The sequence below is a fragment of the Sciurus carolinensis genome, chromosome 10, assembly GCF_902686445.1.
Source record: "Sciurus carolinensis chromosome 10, mSciCar1.2, whole genome shotgun sequence".
Taxonomy (NCBI): domain Eukaryota; kingdom Metazoa; phylum Chordata; class Mammalia; order Rodentia; family Sciuridae; genus Sciurus; species Sciurus carolinensis.
The window spans coordinates 44,444,651-44,468,108 of NC_062222.1; the positions used below are offsets into that span (position 1 = coordinate 44,444,651).

General features: G+C 36.1%; 1 protein-coding gene across 2 annotated transcripts in view; it reads right to left on the bottom strand.

Annotated features, from left to right (window-relative positions):
* Positions 1 to 17,736, bottom strand: part of Ap1ar (adaptor related protein complex 1 associated regulatory protein) — a 34,496-nt gene extending 16,760 nt beyond the window's left edge. Inside the window, exon 1 of one of the 2 annotated variants that reach the window (XM_047567280.1) lies at positions 17,349 to 17,736. In XM_047567280.1, coding sequence (XP_047423236.1) covers positions 17,349 to 17,431 — 83 coding nt within the window. In that variant the 5' untranslated portion in view covers positions 17,432 to 17,736. The remainder of the gene's footprint in view (positions 1 to 17,348) is intronic. The other variant, XM_047567279.1, reaches the window with a different exon arrangement.
* Between the last annotated feature and the right edge of the window lie 5,722 nt (positions 17,737 to 23,458).

Sequence of the window (23,458 nt, forward strand, 5' to 3'; positions counted from 1 at the left end):
AGAGAAATGAAAGTCAAAACTACACTGAGATTTCAATTCACTCCTGTTGGACTGGCAATCATCAAGGACACAAATAACAATAATTACTGAAGAGGACGAGGGAAAAAAGGTACACTTATACATTGTCGGTGAGAATGCAAATTAGTACAACCACTTTGGAAAGCAGTATGGAGAGTCCTTAAAAGTCTAGGAATGTAACCACCATAGGACCCAGCTATCCCACTCCTTGTTATTTACCTAAAAGAACAAATATCAGCATACTATAGTGATATACAATCACTAATATTTACAGCAGTAAAACTCACAATGGCCAATTATAGAACCAGCTATGGATAAAAATGTGATGTGTGTCTATACATTAAAGAAAATGTGTTATATATACAAATGGAGTTGTACTCGGTCATAAAGAATGAAATTATGTCATTTATTGATAAATGGATGAAGCTGCAAAGCATCATGCATGCTATATGAAATAAGCCAGACACAGAAAATCAAGGTTCAATGTTTTCTCCCATATGTGGAAGTTAGGAAGAGAAGGGAAAAAAGGAATTGAAAAAATGGGGGCAATTCATGAAAATGGGAGACCAATTCAGTAGAGAGAGAGGATTGAGAGGGAGGCAGGATGGGAGGGGATGGGGAAGTACTAGGGAATGAAATTAACAAAAATTATGCTATATCCAAATATGAATATATCACAATGAATCCCACTGATACATATACAATGCCTTAATTAAAGTAATAATAATAGTAGAATAGAGATCAGTAGAGCAGAGCAAGTAGATCATGGGGAGGAAGAGAAGGAAAAGGAAGATAATGGGGAAGAAGACTGATGAATATGGCATAATGAACCCCATTAATATGTATAATACAACAACAAAACCCCTCAAATTTAAAAAATATTGTGTATGTCCTCAAATTCTGTTAAACATATGTAAAACATCAAGAATCTAAAAAGATCCATCTGCAAATATGCTAAAAGTAGTTATCTCTAGATAATGGGGTCATATATCTTCATACAGGCATTTTGTTTTCTTCCAAAGCTCTCATAAATAAAAGAAGAAAAACAATGCCTATACATGTCAATCAAATAGTTCCTTACATTAATTTTCCAACTAGGGTCAAATATTAAATTTTACTTTAATCATTCTCTTCTGTTTCTATTATAGAAACTTACATATGGTCCAATAAACCTCTTTATTAGTATATTTGCTCCAACAATTTGTCTACACTGTAACTACTATAGTATCAAAGTTGGTTGAGAACAGTCATTCAAATTCTTTTATTACTGGAAGTGTTAGGAAATTAAGACTTTTACTCATGATATGGTTCCTTTTTTTAAAATATTTTTTTCAGTTGTCAATGGACCTTTATTTTATTCATTCATCTGTATGCAGTGCTGAAGATGGAACCCAGGGCCTCACACATGCCAGGCAAGCGCTCTACTACTTGAGCCACAACCCCGGCCCATATGGTTCCTTTTATAGCTACCAAAACTGAAGGAGAGAGATGCCCCCTATGGGGATCCACTATACACACAGGGTTGATGATGTGTCAGAAAATTTTGACAGAAAGCACTCCTTCGAGAAATGGGGAGAGCCCGGGTATGAGGACCACTATGAATGCTTTGTATTATGTATACATGGATCCATATCCACATATAGGATTCCTAATTTGTCAGGATTTTTTGGACAGAAAGCTCCCCTTCAAGAAATGTGGAGAAGGATGAGGATGAGGACTGGTCTGAATGCTTTGTATTATGTGTACATGTGGGGGGATAGCAGGTTCATATTATCATGACTAAAGAGTAAACATAGGCAGGCTGTAGGCCTGTAATCCCAACAGCTGTAGAGGCTGAGGCAGGAGGTTTGTGAGTTCAAAGCCAGACTCAGCAACAGCGAGGTGCTAAGCAACTCAGTGAGACCCTGTCTCTAAATAAAATACAAAATAGGGCTGGGGATGTAGTTTAGTGGTCGAGTGCCCCCGAGTTCAATCCCTGGCATGCACGCCGCCCACAAAAAAAAAAAGGATAAAAGTAGCAATGAAATTATAGTTTCTTATCTTTTCTTTTTTATTTTCTGGCTACAATCTTTATCTGCTGATACATGAAAACAGTTCTTTTTTGCTCAAAGATCACTGGTAAAAAGTAGAAGATTCTGTATTGTTGTGCCATTGATCTCCTGGAACATATCAACTACAAACACAGTATCCTTAATCTTCTTACCATTTGTGCTTCCACTCCCCTCTGTTTCATTCTCAAACAAAATCATGAATGAGTTGAACCTCCCAGTAGCCCTGTACGTTGGCACTAGGATTTCTGCTTCTGGTATATATATACTTCTCTCCCTGCAACCTTCACTTTCTTCCCTTGAATGAAGACTCTGTCTCTGATTAATCAATTTCCCCTTCCAGGCTTACCAACTGGTATAACTGAACAATGAAATGAAGTTCAGTAATACTAGGTAGCCCAAGCAATATAAACCATCAGTATGAAATAAAGTCGAAAAAAGTTTATGAAGAACACTATCCAAAGCCAAGGGAAGTAATTACTCAACTACATTTAGATGGCAGTATGCTATTCTGTTCAAATTTTAGATAGATAAAAGTTAACTTTAGTAGAAACCAAAGGTGTTAAGCACCCAGATGCTTAACCACTGAACCATATTCCCAGTTATTTTTATTTTTTAATAAGTTGCTGAGGCTGGCCTTAGACATTGTAACGTCTCCTTTGTCCAACTCCTGTAGCCACAACCAACACCAGTGAGGACAGTCATGTTACTACATGACTCTGACTCTCTGAATATCTGACCTAGCCAGCTCCCAGTTGTCCCCCAGACCTCATTTGATTGTCTCAGGGTTATTCAGAAACTGAGCAGAGATAGAGACAATGTGCTCCTAAAAGATCACAAGAGCTGCTGGGGATTATGATCCCTGTCAATCTGCAACATGAAGAATGAAACCAACTGAAAGAGTGCTCTGATAGCACTAAAGTCATCTCTAAAGAGCTGGTGCATACCTGCCCTGCTAGCAGTTTATTACCTGAGAAACAATATTTCTATAATAAACTCCTTTGCTTAAAACAGTTTGATCTGTCCCTACAAAGTCCTGACTAATGAATAAACAAACGTGAGTCTAAGAGATATAATGGCAAATAAACCAGAAAAAGCAATGTTAAAATGGAAGATAAGCAGAAGAACAGAGTACATTTGTAAAAAAAAAAACCTCAAACTTTCCTTTTAAAGTAGATTAGATTGAGACTTATTTCACCAAGAGGGATCTATTGACTCCTATTACCATAAATCCTAAGATTATATTGATAGGTTCAAGTAAATATTCAATTTGACAACCTGGGCAACATTTTAATGGAGAAACTTTATCTGGGATTTATTGGAAAATAAGTAGGTCAATATTATAATACTGATATGTATTTTTTTTTATGAATTATGGATGTCTGTTTTTATTTATTCAAACATTGCTGGCACCTGAATAGAACCCCCAAACATGCAGTATTAAAATTTACCACTGATAATTGGCCAAATTGGCTGATATTTTACCTCTTGGTGGTGTTTAACGTTTTTCTCTATCCCCAATATTTCTTGCAAATTGGTCATTTGATTTAAAAGTCTGATTATATTGAGTTCAATTTTTACAGGCAAGAAACTTTCATATGCAGTACTTACTACTGAGTCAGACCGGGAACTTTATTACACTTCTATTGATACTAAGATTGATGTGTAGGTTTAGGTAGTGCCAGCATCCATCATAAAATTCCATGTCAACTTTGTACAAAATGGTTTTATAGCATCCACTGATAATCACTGCTCAGCCCTGTTGTATCATTAGAGGGAACAAAAATCTTTATTTTGTAATTCTATTATTCTTTGGTAATTTATTAGCTCTATTAAGAATTTCACTGGTGGATCCTGAACAGATGATTTGACATATTTTAAGAGGCCAATGAGAGCCGTTAGTAGTACAGCAGAGAAATGATGGTGGGTTGGATCACAGTAATAATAATGCAGTAATAAGTAGTTTTGAAGACAAGGCTGATAGAATCTGCTAATGTATTAGGATAGGAGTGTTTGTAAAAAGGAAAAAACAAGGATGTCTCCTAAGTGATTGGACTGAATAATTAGAAGAATGAAGCTATCATTTAGAGAGATGAAAGCTAGAAAAGGAGGTATTTTGGATACCTTGAGCCTGACATTGTTGCAAAATTAAAGTTCAAATCTATAAATTAACATAAATATCAGCTCAAAAATCCTTAAGAATACTTTCAATTCCAGATCAATAAAAGTACTTCTCTTTTCCTCACTGCTTCAAACCCAGGAAATCAGGCTGGGGGGTGAATCTCAGTGGTAGAACACTTACACAGCATGTGGAAGGTACTGGGTTCAACCCTAGCAATATGCCAATAAATAAATAACTTCAAACCCAGGAAATTCATCTTTTTTTTTCTTTCCGTATCCCAAGGAATGCTGACTATAGACAGAGATGGTAATGTCAGCACTTTTTCCCCCGTCATACAGGTACTTCATGTTATCACCAATAAATACATAATGCTTACTATTTTTATGGATTTTACTTCTAATCACTATTGAAAATTTGAACGATAGTCTATTCCTGGGGGGACAGAAGAAGAGCTATTTCTCAGTATATTGGAAACATAAGAAACCAAAATTAAATCTAAACAATACTTAATGGATCAGTAATCTTGGCATGCTAAGTTAGCTTAAGAAAAAGGTTAAGAGTCCTAAGTTTTAAGACTTATAGAAGTTAATCTTTCTTAAAATTTTTATTAGGACGAGGAAATAGAAGAACGGCTTAAATAGGACTGCAAACTGGCTATGGGGTGTGTGGGGGTGGGTAGTCACAGGACTTTTCTTACTCAGTTCTCCCAGGTCTTCAATGAAAGCTGAGTTTTGGAAAAATAGGAAACAAAATGAGTAAAGTACAATATCTATTGCAAAAGCTTCACTCTTGATTATTGTTAGTTTAGAGAAATAACAAGAATATTTTGCTTTCTTCAACTTAAAGGAAAAAAAATCAGTATTTTAACTGACCTGATGTTTCCAGGTACATATGATGCTATAAAAATCAAATTAACAAGCTATTAATATAATGGAGAGCAAAGAGAGAATTACATTACTGAGTACCTACAATGGGCCAGAAACTAAAATGGTTTACATACATTTCTTTTCCAAAATACGTATGGAGTATTGTTATCCCATTAGATAGATCTACACTGTCCATTATGATAACCCCCAAGCCATGTAAGGTTTAAAGCACTTACAATGTGGCTAGTTTGAATTTTGAAGGCTATGAAGTTTCAAAAACACTGGATTTTGAAGACTTAGCCCAAAAAAATGTAAAATATCTAACTCCAACAGCTAAGCTCTTTTCAATATATTCCATAGTCAAACAGATAAATAACTTTTATATCTTCTTCAATTCATCCTCCTTCCATGTTTAATTGGTCACACTTTAGCAGCTGAAAACATTGCTGTACATGTTCCAATAAAAAGTGTTCAGTTTGGAATCTAAAAGTATGCTCATTTTATATGTAACATTGGTTACAACACATGCTTTTAGTACACTCTTATAAGAAAAAATCATTTTGTATTATCCACAAAACATTTATGATTTTTATTAATCATAAAATTACTATTATTTGTAAGGAGTTTTTCACAAAATATTAGCAGTAACTAATTTTGGTAACATTTCAAAAGAAAATGTGGTCTAATATTTTCAATCACAACTCTTTAGGATCTAAAAATAAAGGAGAATAGCCATCCTACTTTTTTAGAACTATTGTTAGCATATAAGTGGGTCATACTGTACAAAGCTCCCAAAATTTACTTTAAAAATTTATCAGCACAGAGCAATTTAAGATTTTTCTATTATGTAAACACTGCTTAAAAATAAAAATGGGAAGCTAAAAACCACTATTTTCTGCATTCATATTTGTAACATTTAACTAAAGTTACTGAATCTCTAATTTCATTTATTATGATAACACAACAATGCCTTTAGCAAACTCCCAAATTCATTACAACAGACATTCTTGGAGGTGTGAATGTTGTTAAGTATTGCAGGAAATAACATAAGAAAACGACAACAGTAAATCTAGGGATGCGTCCACCCCCCACTCTTGGGCAAAAATCAATAGTAAGTTATTATTACTGATAACTGGCAGGAAAAAAGGGAAAAAAAAGAGTAATGAGTCTCTGAACTAGATACAATATATGAAAATATCTCAACTAATAGATTTTTTTTAGTCTTAACAACTATCGTTTAGTAAAGAAGTCATTCTCATACTTAGGTAAGAAACAATCACCTTGTTAAAAATGAATATTATTGAGCTTCACCCTCAGGTTGACACAGAGTCTGGGGGCAATATTCTATTTTGCTTACCTATATGTTTATATTTGTGCCAATACTACAGGGTTTTAATTATTAGAACTTGTTGTCTGATAGGAAAATTTCACCTTCTTCAAAATCTGTGGAATCAGTTTGTTGAGTTCCAGGAAAATCCTGTTAGGACTTCATTGGAATTTCATTGAACTTCTAGTCAATAAAGAATACCTTAAGCACAGGGAGTCTTTCTAACTATGAACACTGTATTCCCCCCATTTATTTAATAGGATTTAAAGAATTGTTCTAGTCTATTGATTTATTCCTAGTTTGCTTGTTATCATAGAAGATAATTTAAAAATATGCATTATTTATTTGTTGCTAGTATATAGGAACGCAATAAAGTTTTAATGCAAATATGAGCTAGCATTTCACATTAATATGTTGGAAAAAAAATTCCCTGCCAATATCAAATGTTAGGGGAATGACAGAAATCTGTTGTTGGTAAAAATATAAACTGGTATAATTTGAAAAAGTTTGGCATTTTCTAGTATATCTGAAGATGTGTATAAGCTATGATTTTGCAATTCCACTTGTAGTTACATATACCTAAGAAGTCTAGTACAAATGTATCAGCCTACTTTTTTTGTTTATGCGGTGCTGGGGATTAAACCCAAGGCCCTATGCATGCAAGGCAAGCACTCTACCAACTGAGCTATATCCCCAGCCCTACAAATGTATTAGAATGTTAACTAAAAAAATAAAATAAAATAAAAAACAACCCTGGAAATAACAAAAATGCCCATCAATAGAAGAATGGATTAATTATGGCCTATTCATAATTATGTTATGAAACACTACACAGGAAGAGAAATAAGTGAATGAACCAGAACTACACACATGGAAATGAAAATTGTAAATTAACATTTCCAGTTAAGAATCACTATCCTTGATCAAAGACAAATCAATGTTTATTGTATTTGAAGTAAACTACAGAGAAACAGGAATACAATTCTTTTCTTTAACCTAGAAGAATAAACCAGTTTTAGAAGTTAGCTGCTCCTGCAAGTGCCAAGAACCACAAGAGTCCTAGAGAAATGAGTGGGCATAAATGCATAGTGAATGCATGAATAATGTATGCAGCCAAATTTGAGGCTAGGTAAGTAATGATGATAGCTTGGTTAGGGTGGTGTGAGATAAGTGGATGGATTAAAAAAATGAGAAGATGAACATCATGAGGTTTTTGCAGATGGGATGAAAATCAAGAGATGATGGGAAGTAGCGGCAGAACTCCAATAGAAATATAATATGAAAGCGAGTCTAGGATAGAGGTACAAGAGAAAAATAAATGTGGTAAGTCCAAGACATACCACTTCCAGAAATAAAAGAATAGGGTATATAAAGTGATGTGAGATGCTAGAGAGCCCTCCGGAAATAGAGCAGTATCACACAGAGTTGAGTTGTGAGGAAAATGGTTAATGTCACATCACATGCCTTGGTAGGGGGAAGTGAGAAATGATGTGGGCAACAACCGACCAGTCTATTCAAGAGCATATATATTTAGTTGTATCAATTAAGGTGAAAGCTGAGCAACTGAAACAAAAAGGCTTCCAAAAATGATTTAAGAAAAATAAAAGTGCATTTTCCTGCTTTATTAACAAATAGGAACTCTCCAAAATCATCCATTCATTTATACATAATCCTTATGTCCTCAAGAGCTGTCTCTAAATGAAGTGAAACAGGTTTCTGTATATCCATTTTGGTACTACTGAGATGTGAAAATGGACTCAAAATATTTCAAGGATTTTGGAGAGGCTGAAAAGAGGTCATGGTTGGTTCCTGGGACTTATACTCTAATAAGTGGTGGCACATAAAAGAATTTAGAAGAATTTGAAAGCAATATAGTACAGAAGTGGAGATTCTTATAAACATATTTACTTGTCAATGTTATCAAGGTGTCAAGATAATCTTTTATTAAGATTAAAATCTGTCTTGTTGAGAACAGACTGAAAGTGTAGTTTTTTTATGCTTCTCAAGTTATTTTCCATAGCAGGCAAACTAAAAATTTCTCAAAAATTTTACATTGCTATTGGCTCTTTCTCTTCATATTCTTCTATATTGCATCTGGGAAAATACAGGAATAAAGTCTTTCCCTATATCTTCTATTTGACAGTATAAATAAATGATGAAGAATCAGGGCAAATGGTTCCAAAGTTTATTAAAAATTAAAAGCTTCCCATGACTCTTCCCCACCCTCCCTACCGCGAACAAAAGACTGGAAAGGTTATAAATCAGTTGCCTGGCAAAAACTATTAGAAAGATGATGATGGACATATTGTTTTCAATTATTATTAAATATTTCAGTGGAGGTTTAATCATTCAAATTTTAAAAGGATAAAATCAATAGAGTTTTCCAGGTAGGGACAGCACCAACATTGGTGGTATTATGGTTAATTTTGTTAACCTGACTAGGCTACCAGATGCCCAGGTATCTAGTTAAAAATTATTTCTGTGTGCATTTGCAAGGGTGTTCTGGAACAGATTAGCATTTGAATTGGTGGATCCAGTAAAGCAGAAAGTCCTCTCTAATTTGGGTAGGCACTATCCAACCTGCTGAGGGTCTGAACAGAACAAAAAGGGTGGGGAAAGACTGAATTCTATTTCCTGCACTGCTTGAGCTGAGACCTTCCTTGGTTTTCTCCTGCCCATGAACTGGGACTTAGACCCAGAGGCTTTCCAGAGTCTTCAGCCTGCAAAGGGAAGACAATGGGACTTAGCCTCCACAACAGCATGAACCAATTCCTCATAATAAATCTCATTTTATATCCATGTAAAGGTACAGCTATTGGCAGATATACAGGTATCATCCTACTGGTTCTGGTTCCCTGGAAAACCCTAACATGAGTGGTAAGAGTAAAGTAACACTATTTACTGTTTAATAAGCTCCTCCTAATGAAGACAAACTTAGGAAGAACAGATATTCAGAAAATTAATTTTATGTCTTGGATGAGAGTAAACAAATCTCTCTGAACATATTAAAGACAGAAAATGAGCTTAAAAATTAGTCACTGCCTTTTAAGAGCCTGATTTACGGGAAACTATTAACTAGAAAGGACCTTAAAGGTCTTTTATTTCTCATTCACCATCTGCAATCTGTGTGTAGCACCTGAAATTATTCATCACCTTCTTCTTTTGGAAACTTGTTATTTATGCATCTATGATACTGAATTTTTAAAAAAAAATTTTTTTAGTTGTAGATGGATACAATACCTTTATTTATATATTTATCTACCTTTATTTATTTTTATGTGGTGCTGAGGATTGAACCCAGTGCCTCACACATGCGAGGCAAGTGCTCTACCACTGAGCTACAACTCCAGCCCCTATGATACTGAATGTTTAAATCTTATTTCTATTTTTCACTGGGTTACTGAATGACAGGTATAACTATGAGTTTGAAATATATAAACATGAATAAAAATTGATCCACGTGCCCAAGATGCTTATAGTCACACAGATACATTAACAACTACTGTGCTTTGAGAGGGAAATGTTTAGATGAAGGATATCAAAAAATCACCCTGAAGAAGAGTTTAGATAGGTCCCCAGAAAGGGAAAGAGGGGTTTGTGGAGAAAGGACTAAAAGGGGTAATAAAAAGAACATCACTTTTTGAGAAACTGTATTCATTAATTCAGTCAACAAATGTTTATTGAAAATGGACCACCAATAATGGATCTACCACTTAAGTAGGTGAGTGTTTAAAGGTAAGCAAAACACAGCATGAACTCCTTCCTTTACACTGAGAGCAGAAGACAGACATTAACCAAATAATCTTATCATTTGAGGGATAATTATAATCTAAGGAAGTACTCAGAAGGAAACATTCTATGATGATGTGAATTCTTATCACCTAAGGGGCTGGAGATGGAAAGAATTCTGTGGGGAATTATTCTTAAACTGGCATATAAAAGAAGAGTGAGTAAAAGTTATTTAAATGAAAAGAGAAAAAAATGGATTCAAGGCAGAGTGTGACATAGAAAACAACAACAACCAAAAGTAGGCAAGGAATAGATAATGTAGAGTTTTAGAAGTTACATTAAAGATTGTAAAGATTTCAGTCTTTAGACTTTAGTCTTTAGATAGCCTTAAAAATAATTTTCTGCTGTGTTTGTGTCACAGATTTGCATTTAAGATCACACGGGCGCTGAAGTGGCTCAGGGGTAGGGCGCTTGCCTAGCACGTGTGAGGTACTGGGTTGCAACCTTGGTACCATATAAAAAATAAATAAATAAAATAAAGGTATTGTGTCCATCTACAACTAAAAATATTTTTAAAATAAAAGATCACATGGATTCCAGGATGCAGGATAAATTGAAAAAAGTCTGGAATAGATGTGGATAGACCCACTCAGTAGTTTATTACCTCAGTTAATAAATATTTATTGAGGACCTATTATACGGCAAGCACTGCTGGAGTACTGCAGATATGGGAATAAACAAAGTCCCTGACCTCATGCAATTTATACTCTATTATAGGGAGCAATGGACAATAAGCAAATAAGTACTCAGTCTACAAAGTCATGGAGTGATAAATGCTATGAAGGAAAATAAAGTAGTGCCAGATAATGCTAAAGGAGGAAGAGTGCTATTTTAACACAGGATACTGGAAATCTAGGCAACATAAGATGACAGCTTGGATTAAGGTGGCAGCAGAAAGAGAAGTGGGTGGATTAAAAAGCTATTTAGGAAGTACAGAAAAACATCTGGTCCTGAAGACAGAATGCAAGTGTGGGACGATGCGAAGTAGCATCAAGACAACTCCTAGGTTAGCAGCTATGTGCATGCTATTCTCTGAGGAGTATAGACAATGAGAAGAATCTAATACATTTTGAGGGACTTCCAATATATAATGACTGAGAAGAAAATGGACATATATAGGGGACACAGATTTAAGGAAAGAGGTAGCAAGAAAGAGGAACATTAGCTACCTTGAAGATTACATGAGAAGGAAATGGAAACATGAAGACAAGACTAGACAAATCTTATGCTGTTAAGTGGAAGAATTAGTGGATAGGAAAACAGCTGGCAGGAGATTTGGGATCTAACTAAAGTCTTATGGTTCTTTCTCTTTGGTTTTTAGAGTAGAGAAACACAAGCTCAAAAGGTACCACCAAGAAGGCAAAACTACAATAGAGAAGACAGCAAGGTCTTTACTGAGGCAGAAAGGATGGAAAGATGTAGGCAACATTCAGAAGGAATTATCTGTAGGACTTGATAACCCAAGTGTGAATGAAAGGGAGGGGTTTAATATGATTATCAGGTTCACAGAATATTTTACCACTCAGGAGGGGAAACAAAGTCATAGTTAGGGTTTAAAAAGAGAAAACGGTTATGAGAAGGAAATAAAGATCAGTTTGGCTTTATAAAATGAATTTTAAAAGTTATATTTGGTAACCAAGTGGAAATATGCAGTAGGCAATCAGATATTTCAGAGCTCAGCATGAAAATGATTGAGCTCATTAGTATATGCGTAGTAGGTAAAGTCATATGTTTTCACACCATTACCCAAAAGGCACATTAGGGAGAAAAACACATTAAGGAAGAATATAGTAAGGTTCAGAACAGAGCCCTAGGGAGTCTTTAAGCTATAACACTGAATGTGCAAGATATTCATATCCATTTAAATCCACTACTTCTTTCTTTCCCAACTTATGAAATTTCAAGAGAAATGTCTTATATTTTCATATTTTTCAAAGCTAACAAACATGCAAAAAACCGACATGAATCTCTTACAAATAACACTATCAATTACTGTACTTTAGTGACATACATTATGATAAAATATTTTTAAAATTTTCATTGTGACTCTATATGGTCTCTTAAGGAGTCAACATAGTATTGCTGAATGTGTACTGAAGCATGAGTACATGGTGTTTTTGCCAAAGTTAGGGAGTTATCTTGAGACCCATAAAAGAAAATGAAGAAGAAATCACTATCTTATAGATCCTATAAGTTCACAAATAATACTATTCATTCAACAAACATTTGATATTGAGAATGGAAAGAGATAAAGATAAAAATGCAGTATTTGAATTTGAGGACTCTCAGTCAATATCATGCTACATACTAGGAGTTGGCAAACTATGGCACATGACCAAGTCTACTATCTATTTCTGTCAATAAGGTTTTATTGGAATATTGTTACTATGCATTTCTTGACACATTGCCTACAGCTGCTCTTGCACCAAAACAGCAAAGCTGAAAAGTTACAACAGAGACTGTACAGTCTGCCAAGCCTAAAATACATACTATCTGACCATTTACAGAAAAAGTTTGTCAACCCCTGATGTGGAACCTGAAGAAAATATTATTTCCTCAGGGAGAAAATGTCATCTTGGGGGGATGGAGCAAGTTTTATAGGAAAAGTAATAGTAAAAGATAAGTAAAAGCTCACCCAAACCAGGAAACAAGGAAGAAATATCACACATAAAGGCACAGGGTGAGAAAACACTGTATTTTAAGAGAACAGGAACAACCACAGTTCATCTGGTACAGAGGAGACTGCAAGATGCGGCAAGTGAGAGAATGGCAATGAATAAGGCCAGCAAAACAGGGTAAGGTTAAGTAACCTTCTCAGAAGTTTAAACGTGATACTACTCAATTCAAGGGTAATAATTAATCAAAAAAGTTAAAGTACTAAGATTCCTGAATGAGCTAAATTTCTTGGAATTAGAATAGCTTCAATGTTATTCTTTTAATTTTTTTCCTCACTCTGATTTGTATTGACATGATTTTTTTAAATGAGAGGATGAAAAGTAAGATTATAGATACCAAAATGCACAACTCCCATCATCCTGAGTATACCAACAAAAATTATGTTGCATATTTGAATGCTAGGCAATTCATCATGCTGTCACGGGAGGAAAAAAATTGAGAAATTTAACTGTAGGAAACAGGAAGTTGCAGGCAGTCATAAACAAGGGAATGGCATGATCCAGTTATGGGTTTTAGAAAACCTAACTCCAGTGATAGAAGAGCAAGATGGGCAGAGAAGCACTAATGGGGAAGCAGTCTGGAAGCTACTAACTAGTCAATAGGAAAGGCAATATTCAAGGCACAAGTGCAGAGGAAGGAAACAGGTTTTGAGGTATAAGAGGAGATCGAACAGAGTATCTGCAGGAGTATCTCTTCAGGAGCAACTGAAAATAGGTGCATGTAGAAGGTAAGATTTGGAAGTGGTAGTTGTTCAAAACTGTAGAAATGGATGAAATTTCTTCTGGGAATGTTAGCACTTGGGTTAAGGGAATTAATAAAGGGAAAAAAGACAGGAAAACTCCATATTATTAATAGGTAGATAGAGTAAGAATAACTAGGAAAGTATCAGAGGGAAAAAAAAAGATAAAAGTAATGCTACAGAGGTCAAGAGTACAATTTCAAGAAAACAGCTCATTACACAGAATAAAATCAGGTTGAGATATATTCAGGGATCTTCCAGTGACAAAGTACAAGATAGTGCATGGAGAGATAGCAACCAAATGATTATAGAATAAGAGTCATGAGATGTTTCTTAGAAAGGATAAGGGATCTGAATTCAGAGGGAACTGGGCTACAATTCCAGCTCTGTTATCTTGGAGAAGTTAAACTTTCTAAGCTTCAGTTTTTAACCTGTAATACTTGTATAGGTTGAAATCATTAACCCAAAAATCCCAAATCAGAAACTTTCTGAGCTCTGACATGATGTCATAAGTGGGAAATTCCACACCTGACTTTATGTGATAGGTAGCAGTCAAAATGCAGATGCACTAAAAATATTGTATAAAACTACATTCAGGTTGGGCACGGTGGAGTACGCCTGCAATTCTAGCAGCTTGCAAGGTTGAGGCAGGAAGATTTCGAGTTCAAAGCCGGTTTCAGCAAAATACAGGTGCTAAGCAACTCAGTGAGACCCTGTCTCTAAATAAAATACAAAATAGGGCTGGGGATATGGCTCAGAGGTTGAGTGCCCTTGAGTTCAATCCCCTGTACCAAAAAAAAAAAAAAAAAAAAAAAAGACTGAAGTTTAAAAACAAAAATCACCTTCAGGCTATCTGTACAAGGTATAAATAAAATATAAATGAGTTTTATATTTCCCATTGGGTCCCATCCCTAAATATCTCATTCTAAAATCCTAAAAAATTCAAAATCTGAAGCTCTTCTTGTTTCAAGCATTTTGGCTATGGGATACTCAATATATGATAATACTTATTTCTTCATAGGAGTGTGGTGAGGAATAAATGAGGAAATGTAAAGTACTTAGAGCCTGGCACATACAAAGTAACTGACTAAAATATTATTAACATTATTTTAGTTGGGAAAGGAAAACCATGAAATCATGGAAACTATTTCCTAAGGCAACTCTGCTGCTTGGAGCCAAAAAGGCCAACGACTGTTAAATATTGAGGATAAAAAACATGATCATACCCTTACGTTAAACTACAGAACATAAGAATTGGAATTATAAAGCAACATAAAGATGGAATTAAAACACAATACAACAAAACATAACTGGGTCCTCTGTCTGACAAAAAATAATACTAAGAAAGGGGCACAATAAAAGTCTCCATGAAAGATTTCTAGTACTGCAAAAAAGAAACAGAAGAACTGACCAGCAGGTGGAGCCCTCTACAACGTGTTGGTAGGCTAAATTTTAGTAAAGGATAACTCATTATATTTTATTTCTTAAATATATTTTTAAAAACCCTGTTTTATCACCAAATAACTTTATTAACAGTAAGATTTCCAATGTATACCTCAACACTGATACTAATATTTTGACTAATTAACAGACTACTATCATTCACTGATAAACTAATATTTTGACTAATGACTCTAGAATATTAAATACTACAATTCTGTAGTATTTTTGGTTAAATCTAGTTTTGAGATTGGATAACAGTGATCTGATTTTGAGTACTCCTGGGAAATCTGCAAGGGTAAGAAACCAGGCTTTGGATCATAAAGCACTCCTGTGAAGTCCAGCTTAAATCAGCCTACAAAAACCGTGGTCACTATCATCACATATAAAACCAAATCAAGTTTTTGTTAACTATGCCTAAAGGAAAATCAAAACTTACTAGATGGTTAAAAATAGCAACAAAACAGAGAGACAAAGTTTGACCTTATTGTGTAAATAATTATATCTATCTGTCTAAATGCTTACAAAAAGCTGCTAGAAAAATGTTAAGATTAATATTAAATGTACAAAATCAAAGTATTCAAGTAAGGGAACTGTCAAAACCTATGTTTATAGATTAAAAGAAACAGGATCAATATTGATTGTATGATTTCAGATGACAGCACCCACAACCCAGATAAAAACCCATGTTTTAATGACATCTATGGACGTTTAACACACTGACTCACTGATTTCTTCCAGCTACTTCCCCATGCTACCAAGCTCATGTGCTCAGGGAGCAGAATCTACACTTTTAATGCTATAAGGAAAACATAATTAGTTTGTAAAATCACTGTGATAAAACAAAATTCCACAGAATCTATATTATGTAGTCCAAAGGCAAACGTAAGTAATTTTTGCCTACCCATTTAGAATTAAGACCCACTCTCCTTTTTAAAAGTTAGAATTTAATCTCCTCAACACAAAGACAAATAATAAAAAAGGCAAATATCCTGCTATTGGGTGCATGTAGTCCTGAGGGAAGTTTATTTTAAACAACTTAACTCTATGGGTGCACACACGCACAAAAGTTAGAAGTAAATTTGATTCTGAATGACAAGACAGCTATCATGCCCCCCTGTAACAGTGACAGCACATAAGTCAGGGAAACCAGAAGATCAGATCAGGCAGAAAAATCTGTAAATCCTCATACTTCCATTCCAGGACAGTCACAGTAAACCCCTAACTACTTTGCATCAGAGAGATAACACAATGCCTGATTAATGTGAATCATATTTTATTTTATGAGACCTTCATTACCCAGTGATTCCAATTATAAATCATTTAGTTTCTGTCTGTTTATGCCGAACACCTTATTACTTAATACTATTGGCTAAGTGGGGCTGATGTGGAAAACTCAGCAATGTTTCAGAAAGTGCAAACTAGTTCATTCCCTACACAAAGTGGCTTGGTTCAGATTTTCCAATTGTAGGTTGGGATTCCTGGAAGATAGTTATTAACAACAAAGTCAACTTTAAAGGGATTTGCCCCAATTTTTTCAATACTCTATTAAATAAAACACAAAAATGGAATGACTATAATACTATATGGTGTGGATAGAAAAACCTTAGCATATCCCAGTTTTACTCAAGGAATGAGGTTCCGAAACACTTTGATTTACCTAGTGTGTGTGGGTAGCAGTCACTGCATGGCATTCCTCTCCAAATTTCAAAATAAAATAATGTGAAAAAAATGACATACTGCCTCACTTGTCATCAGTACCCAAAATATGAATGCCCAATGGAAACTCAGTAATTTAGCAACTCCTCCTATCAAAAAGTTCATCAGTGCCTGGAACCTTATTTTATTTCAACATCTTCTTAAAATCATCTGAGGCATCAACTTTGGAGCCAAATTCTCACCTGCTCTGTCAGGACTAAGGAGGAGATCAAATACAGATACCAACTTTGGCATTAAACCCAAACTCAACGTAGGGTGTGTCCAGGTGGCTGTAGAGCTGGTCCTACTGCCCATCAGCGTAAGAGTGCACCAGCTCCCTCGACATGATGCCTCCGGTGACTGCTTCCCCGGGTGACAAGGGGCCTAGCGGGAGTCTTGCTTGGGGCGGTAGAACGACACGCCGCCCCCTACTCAACCTCTTTCCCGAGGCCCAGAGACCGCCCCAGACCAGGGCCTCCACGACCATCATCCCGCTTGACGTCTGTTAAGCTATAAGGGTAGCAAGGCTCTCGGACCCTCCCAACAGTTGGGGCACAGTGAGAGGGTTCCCTGCCAGAGGCTGGAGAGGAGTCACCGGGGTGGGCCAGTCCCCTAGCGGGCTTACCCTCCGCCGCCTCCTACACGCTGCAGCCGCCCCGCTTCCTTGCGGAGCAGCCCGAAGCACTGCGTCCAGCAGCAGTTCCCCATCGCATGCCTCCCAGGCGCCGCTGCTGCTCCTCCTCCTCCGGCTCAAAGCCCAAACCCAGGCCCGGCAGCCGCATCCGCGCGGCACGAGCCGAAGGAGGGTTCGGGAACCTAGGGCGGGCTGGCCGGAGCGCGGCAGCGTGAGGGGCTGGGGCAACCGCAGGGACGAGGCGCTCGGAACAAAGGCAGCGGTTAGTCCAGAGACCTCCAGGCCGCGACCGCGCGGGAGAAGAGCGCGGGGCTGCGGGGTTTCGACTCCCTGGCGGGCCGCATGGCCTTGCCGCCTCGGCCGCCGGCCCAGAACGAGTGACCGCCTCCCGTCGCCGCAGTAGGCCAGTCCCTGGGAGTCTTTCGCCCAGGCCCCGCCTTCCCGCGAGCCCAGGCCCGAGCCCGGCTGCCGAGGCAGACACACCCCCGGCCTCTCCTGGGCCCCGATTGGGCCACTTCTTCGGAAGCCCCGCCTCCTCCGGCGAAAGGTCCTTGCGTCACTTCCGCCAACTACCGGTTCGGCAGCCTCAGCCTCCGACCTGGCTGGATTGCAGGGTGTGGGTGTTGTATTTTTTGGACCTTGATCAAACTAGAAAGTTTCCTTCTTTGCTTGAAGTTTCTGGGCTCATGGCCCCGAGCGCTCCAAGCGTCGTACGGTCAAGGCTCAGCCTTCGAACTTTGTACTAAAGCCGTGTGAGCGGCTTACCTAGAGCCTCAGGCCAGAAGGCAACGAATGTGAAAGGCATTGCTCTGCAGCATATGCTTAGTTTTTTGTTAATATTCAACCATCGTTGGGAATAGAAGCGGATTGAAATTACATTGAATTAAGAATTTTTTTGATCTCTCAGTATCACAGTTTCCATACAGTCAGTGTACTAGGGAAATATTATTAATGGTACACTACTGTCCACGTTTTGTTTTGTTTGAAATCATTGAAATCTTCAAGTTATTTCAGGTGGGGAAGTTGGGATCCAGAGGAAATCTGCAAGAGAGCTTTTCAGGGGCACCAGCCTTGTCAATTATCTGTTCAGAATTGTTGGGGGAGGGAGGGTAGAAAAAGCATCCTGACCTGTGGCATCCCTCTTAAAATAGGTTTTGGTTTTTTGTTTGTTTGTTTGTTATTGATACTGGGGTTTTAACCCAGGGGTGCGCTATCACTGGGCTACATCCCCAGCCTTTTTGATTTAAGACAGAATCTTGCTAATTGCGCAGGCTGGCCTTGAACTGGTGATCCTCCTGCCTCAGCTTCTCCAGGTGTTGAGATCACAGGCGTGAGCCATAGCTCTGTGCTTCAGATGCTACTTTAAAATCAGGTTTTTGTCAGCAGTTTGCCTTAAAATCAGACACAGGACGTGGCTTAGTAAATACGTAGTCCAGTGGGCAAGATGCTTTATTGACTAACCAGATACGTCAATTAATTAATATTTTAATTCTAATGAAATTGTTATATTTTAGAAAATTGTTATTAATGATAAAATGTTATTTGAGCTATTCACTTTCTTGTTTCTTGAAATCTAGACCACCTTGGATTTCAGTAGTAGCACCACTTAACTAATTTTATTTAGGACTTACTTGTTTTTTGTAATCAAGTACATGGGATAATATTGGCCCTGTGGTTTGCTCTCACTCCTTGAATGTTGGTGAAATGATTGAACGACTTCCTAAATAGTGACTATTCTCTTTGCCTTTTCTGGTCTCTGGAATCAAGCAAATATATTAGTGAAATAGTCTTTAAAGTTTATAAATGTTTAAGGAAACTGGTACATCTATGAAATATTACTCATTAATAAAAAGGAACACATTATTGGTGAACATATCTTGAATGAATCTGCAGGAAATTATGCAGAATGAAAATGCCAATCTGAAAGCCTGTATTTGGCTATGTCAATATCCTGGCTGTGACACTGCTATATATATTTTTTAAAGATATTACCTTTGAGGGAAACTAGATTAAGGTGATATCTATTATCTTTTAAAACTGCATGTAACACCACAGTTATTGCAAAATAATAAGTTCAATAAGCTGGGTGTGGTAGCAGAGCAGGCTAAGGGGAGGATTGCAAGTTCCAGGCTAGCCTTGTCAACTTAGTGAAACCTTGTCTAGCATGTACAAGGTCCTGGGTTCAAGGCTCAGTAATACACACACATGACTTTCAATTAAAAATTCACAGCTGTAGACTTAATAGAGCATTCTTCCTATAGGCATTATTATGAAACTTTATTAAAAAGTTAATAAAAAGTTTTTTAAAAAGTGAATCTGCTTTCTCAGTTGAGGATATGATATTCAATATCAATACAAATGACTAAAATTTTTTCAATGGATTCCACACAAGCAAAACAATGTAAATTCAAACAATGAGAAGTCATTATCAAGTTAAAAAAAATTTACAAATTAAATGTTAAGTCTTTGCAAGAGTACAGTGAAACTCTGAAAAATCATTTGGAAGTATTTTACAAAAGTCAAACTAAATACTTAATGATAGAAGGATGGCTAAATTTGCTGGTATGTTCTTTTTATGTAGTCTCATAAATGTTTTTTGAAGAATTGGTAATATGGAAAAAGTTTTCTGAATAATATGTGAGAAAAGTTAGGATAGGAAATCATATGTTACAAATCATGTTTAAAACAAAGCACATGCTTCTTTCTTACATATATTCCTAAGGAAACAAAGTTTTGATGGTAAATATCAGAATATAAACAAGAATGCAAATCAAAACTACACTAAGATTTCATCTCACTCCAGACAGAATGGCAATTATCAAGAACAGGAATAATAACAAATTCTGGTGAGGATATGGGTTAAAAGAAACCCTTTTATGTTGTGTGTGGGTCTGCAAATTAGTATGACCACTCTGGAAGGCATGTGGAGATTCCTCAAAAAACTAGGAATGGAACCACCATGTAATTCAGCTATCCCACTCCCTGGTATTTATTCAAAGCAATACAACCACCTCAATGTTTATAGCAGCACAATTCACAACAGCCAAATTATGGAATCAACCCAAATGCCTGTCAATAGATGAGTGGATTAAGAAAATGTGGCATATATATACAATGGAGTTCTACTCAGCCTTAAAGAAAAATGAAATAATTTTCCCATAATTGCATGGAAATGGAGAACACACTTGCCCATAAATGCATGGAAATGGAGAACACGCTTGCCCATAAATACATGGAAATGGAGAACATCATGGTAAGTGAAATAAGTCAGTCTCAGAAAATCAAAGTTTGAACGTTTTCTTTCATATGTGGAAGCTAGAGGAAAATAAGGGGAAAGAAAGTGGTTGGAGAAGGAATCAGATATCTTAAAGATAGAAGGAAGATCAGTGGAGTAGAAGAATGAATGATGGAGGAAGGAAGAGAACAGGGAAGATAAATGGAATGAATTTAACAAAATTATGTTATATTCATATGTAAAGTTACCAAAGGGAATTTCACCTTTATGTGTACATAGAAGAAAGGAAATTTAGTAGAGAAGAGAGAATAAGAGAGAAGAAAGGAAGAAAAGGAGGAATGGGGATTGAAATAAAATTTCTTACATGTATGATTTTGTCACAATGAACTCAAATGTATAATTATAATGCTTTAATAAAAATAATATTGAGTTATTTCAAGATTGTGAATTTGGGGAGATTTTTTCTAATTTTTTTCTCAGTTTAATGATCAATTACTATTTAATAAACTTTTAATGTGGTTCATCAAAAGAAAAGATTAGTGGATAACCAGTTAATTAAAGTTTGATAACAAATGCAGATGTTTAGAAACTGATGAGATCTTACTTCAATGTGGGTGAATAATAAATTGTGGAGAACTACTTAACATTTCAGTTTTAGAAATGTATTAGATAAATTACCAAACTAATATAAGGAGTTTTTGGAATTTATTGTCATGCACTTTTTGACGAAATTTGATATCAAGAATCTTATCTTCATTGTAATGTAGCTTTGAAAATTTGTAAACATTCAGTTAAGTGATGGTCTGCTATTAGTTAAGCAAAGTTGTCAGGAAGAAACCCCACAGTTGGAACAGATGTTTGGGAAGTAGATGAACTTGGTTTTACAAATGAGAAAGAGTCTCTAGAGGAATGAAATAATTTGCCCAAGTCATACAATAGATTAAAATTATAACATTAGGAATATCCAGTTCCGCCAGTAAGGCTCATATTCCTATAGTAGAGGTATAAAACCAGTAAAGATCATAGTCAAGAGTATTTCAAATTTTATGTTTTTAATTCATCACAACTTGAGAATTCGTTTATATCATAACTGGTCAAGGAGAATATTCAGTTTACCAATAAGAGACTATCTTAGCAGTAAGAGATTCTCTGCAGTGATTGCCCCTTAAAGTCCGTTTGCTAGAGAGACTTTGTGTACCCCAGCTTCCTTGTGTACACTTCTCTTCTGAAACTCCTTCAAAAATCCCTTCTCTAGTATTTTATTATTATGATGTCAAGGGAAAGGGTTTTTTGTCCCTTATAGACCCTCAGGAGTCAATCAGGATGCACCTCCACTATCTTTTGGCTTATGTGTTTCCAAATTTGATTCTCTTATTTGCTCAGAACTCTTTTTATTAACTATTAACCACATCTTCAGTTTGAGATCATCTGTTACTATCAGGTCAGTCTGATTTGATAGGTAGTCCCTGTAAGGGGAAGAATTCTGTGCTCTCTGTTACCACACTAGTAGACTGGAGACACAAACTCATCCTTTTTATTCACTCCATAGTTCAGATTACCAAAATTTACAGAGTGCTAGAATGACCACTGTAAAATAGAAGTAATAAGATAATAAAACTTACCTTTGTTTTTAGGATAAATGATTAAGCATATAATGTACTATATATACTTTTATCATAATTACAATACTACATATATAAATGTTAGTTATTATTATCCCCACTGAAGGAATTTTCAACAGCAAGTTATACTTTCCTTTATAGCTACATCCCTGGCATCCTGTGGGGAAAAAAATGCTAGATTTAAAAAAAATTCTGCTGCTCAGGCTTGCCCCCAGGCACACTCCACACCACCACTTGAAGTCAAGCTCTAAGACATGCAGCCTATAAAGAGGAAAAATTTCCTCAAATCTCAGGTCTTGTTTGTCCCATGATCTTCTTCTTTGCAGAATGACTGAATGTCAGAATATCCACTGAAAAAAAGAGGACACCTTGCCTCTTACCAATTATCAGTGTCTTGTCCTACTCAATGGAACAATCTTTATCTTAACCCAACAATGTGGTATCATTATCCTAAAGACTTATTTAATCTTAAATAATACCATGTGAAAGACCAATAATCCAGCCCAGGTTTAAAATGACCCAGCATTAGCTAATTCTTTTGTACATATTTACTTATATTATGAAGTGGAATTTGAGTGCACTAAACTAGTTTCAGCTCTTTAGCACTTAACAATGGCTTGAATAAGAGAGATTTTTATAAATCTAAGTAACAATTTCAGGCACATCACAAATTAAATAAGCTGTGTTTACAATAAAACCCCAAACATTACTCACAAAATGGTCTGAAAGAACCAACTCTGCCTATAATGCAAATAGCTTTTTCATTATCAGTGTTTTGACTTCCTAAAATTATTCCTCTCAAATTCCTTTGTTTTTCATGATGCTCTTTTACTTTACATTTGCATAACGTAATAGCTAAATAGACCATATGGGTGATTTTTTTTTCAAGAAAATAGAAACAAAGTGATGTGCTTAAAGGTACAAAGGGGAAATTACCTACCTCCTCACTCAATCACCATTCTTCTGGCTTTTGAGTGTGTGATGAGTTTCATTAGCTGGTCAATATTTCTCAATAGAAAAAACGATTTTCTTCCTTCTTTGATCACCCAACAATGACACTTCACAAAGAGAGAGATTAATAGGAACAGTTACACGATTGCTATGGTGTGTCTCCACTGCGCAGAGCATGTTCCAAATCTCTCGTGCCAATTCAAAACCCACTAAATTCAAACAGGGAAAACCTACTTACTGACTAGGTAGGTCAATGGTGAATAATACAAGAAGGAAACTCTAAGGTCAAACAG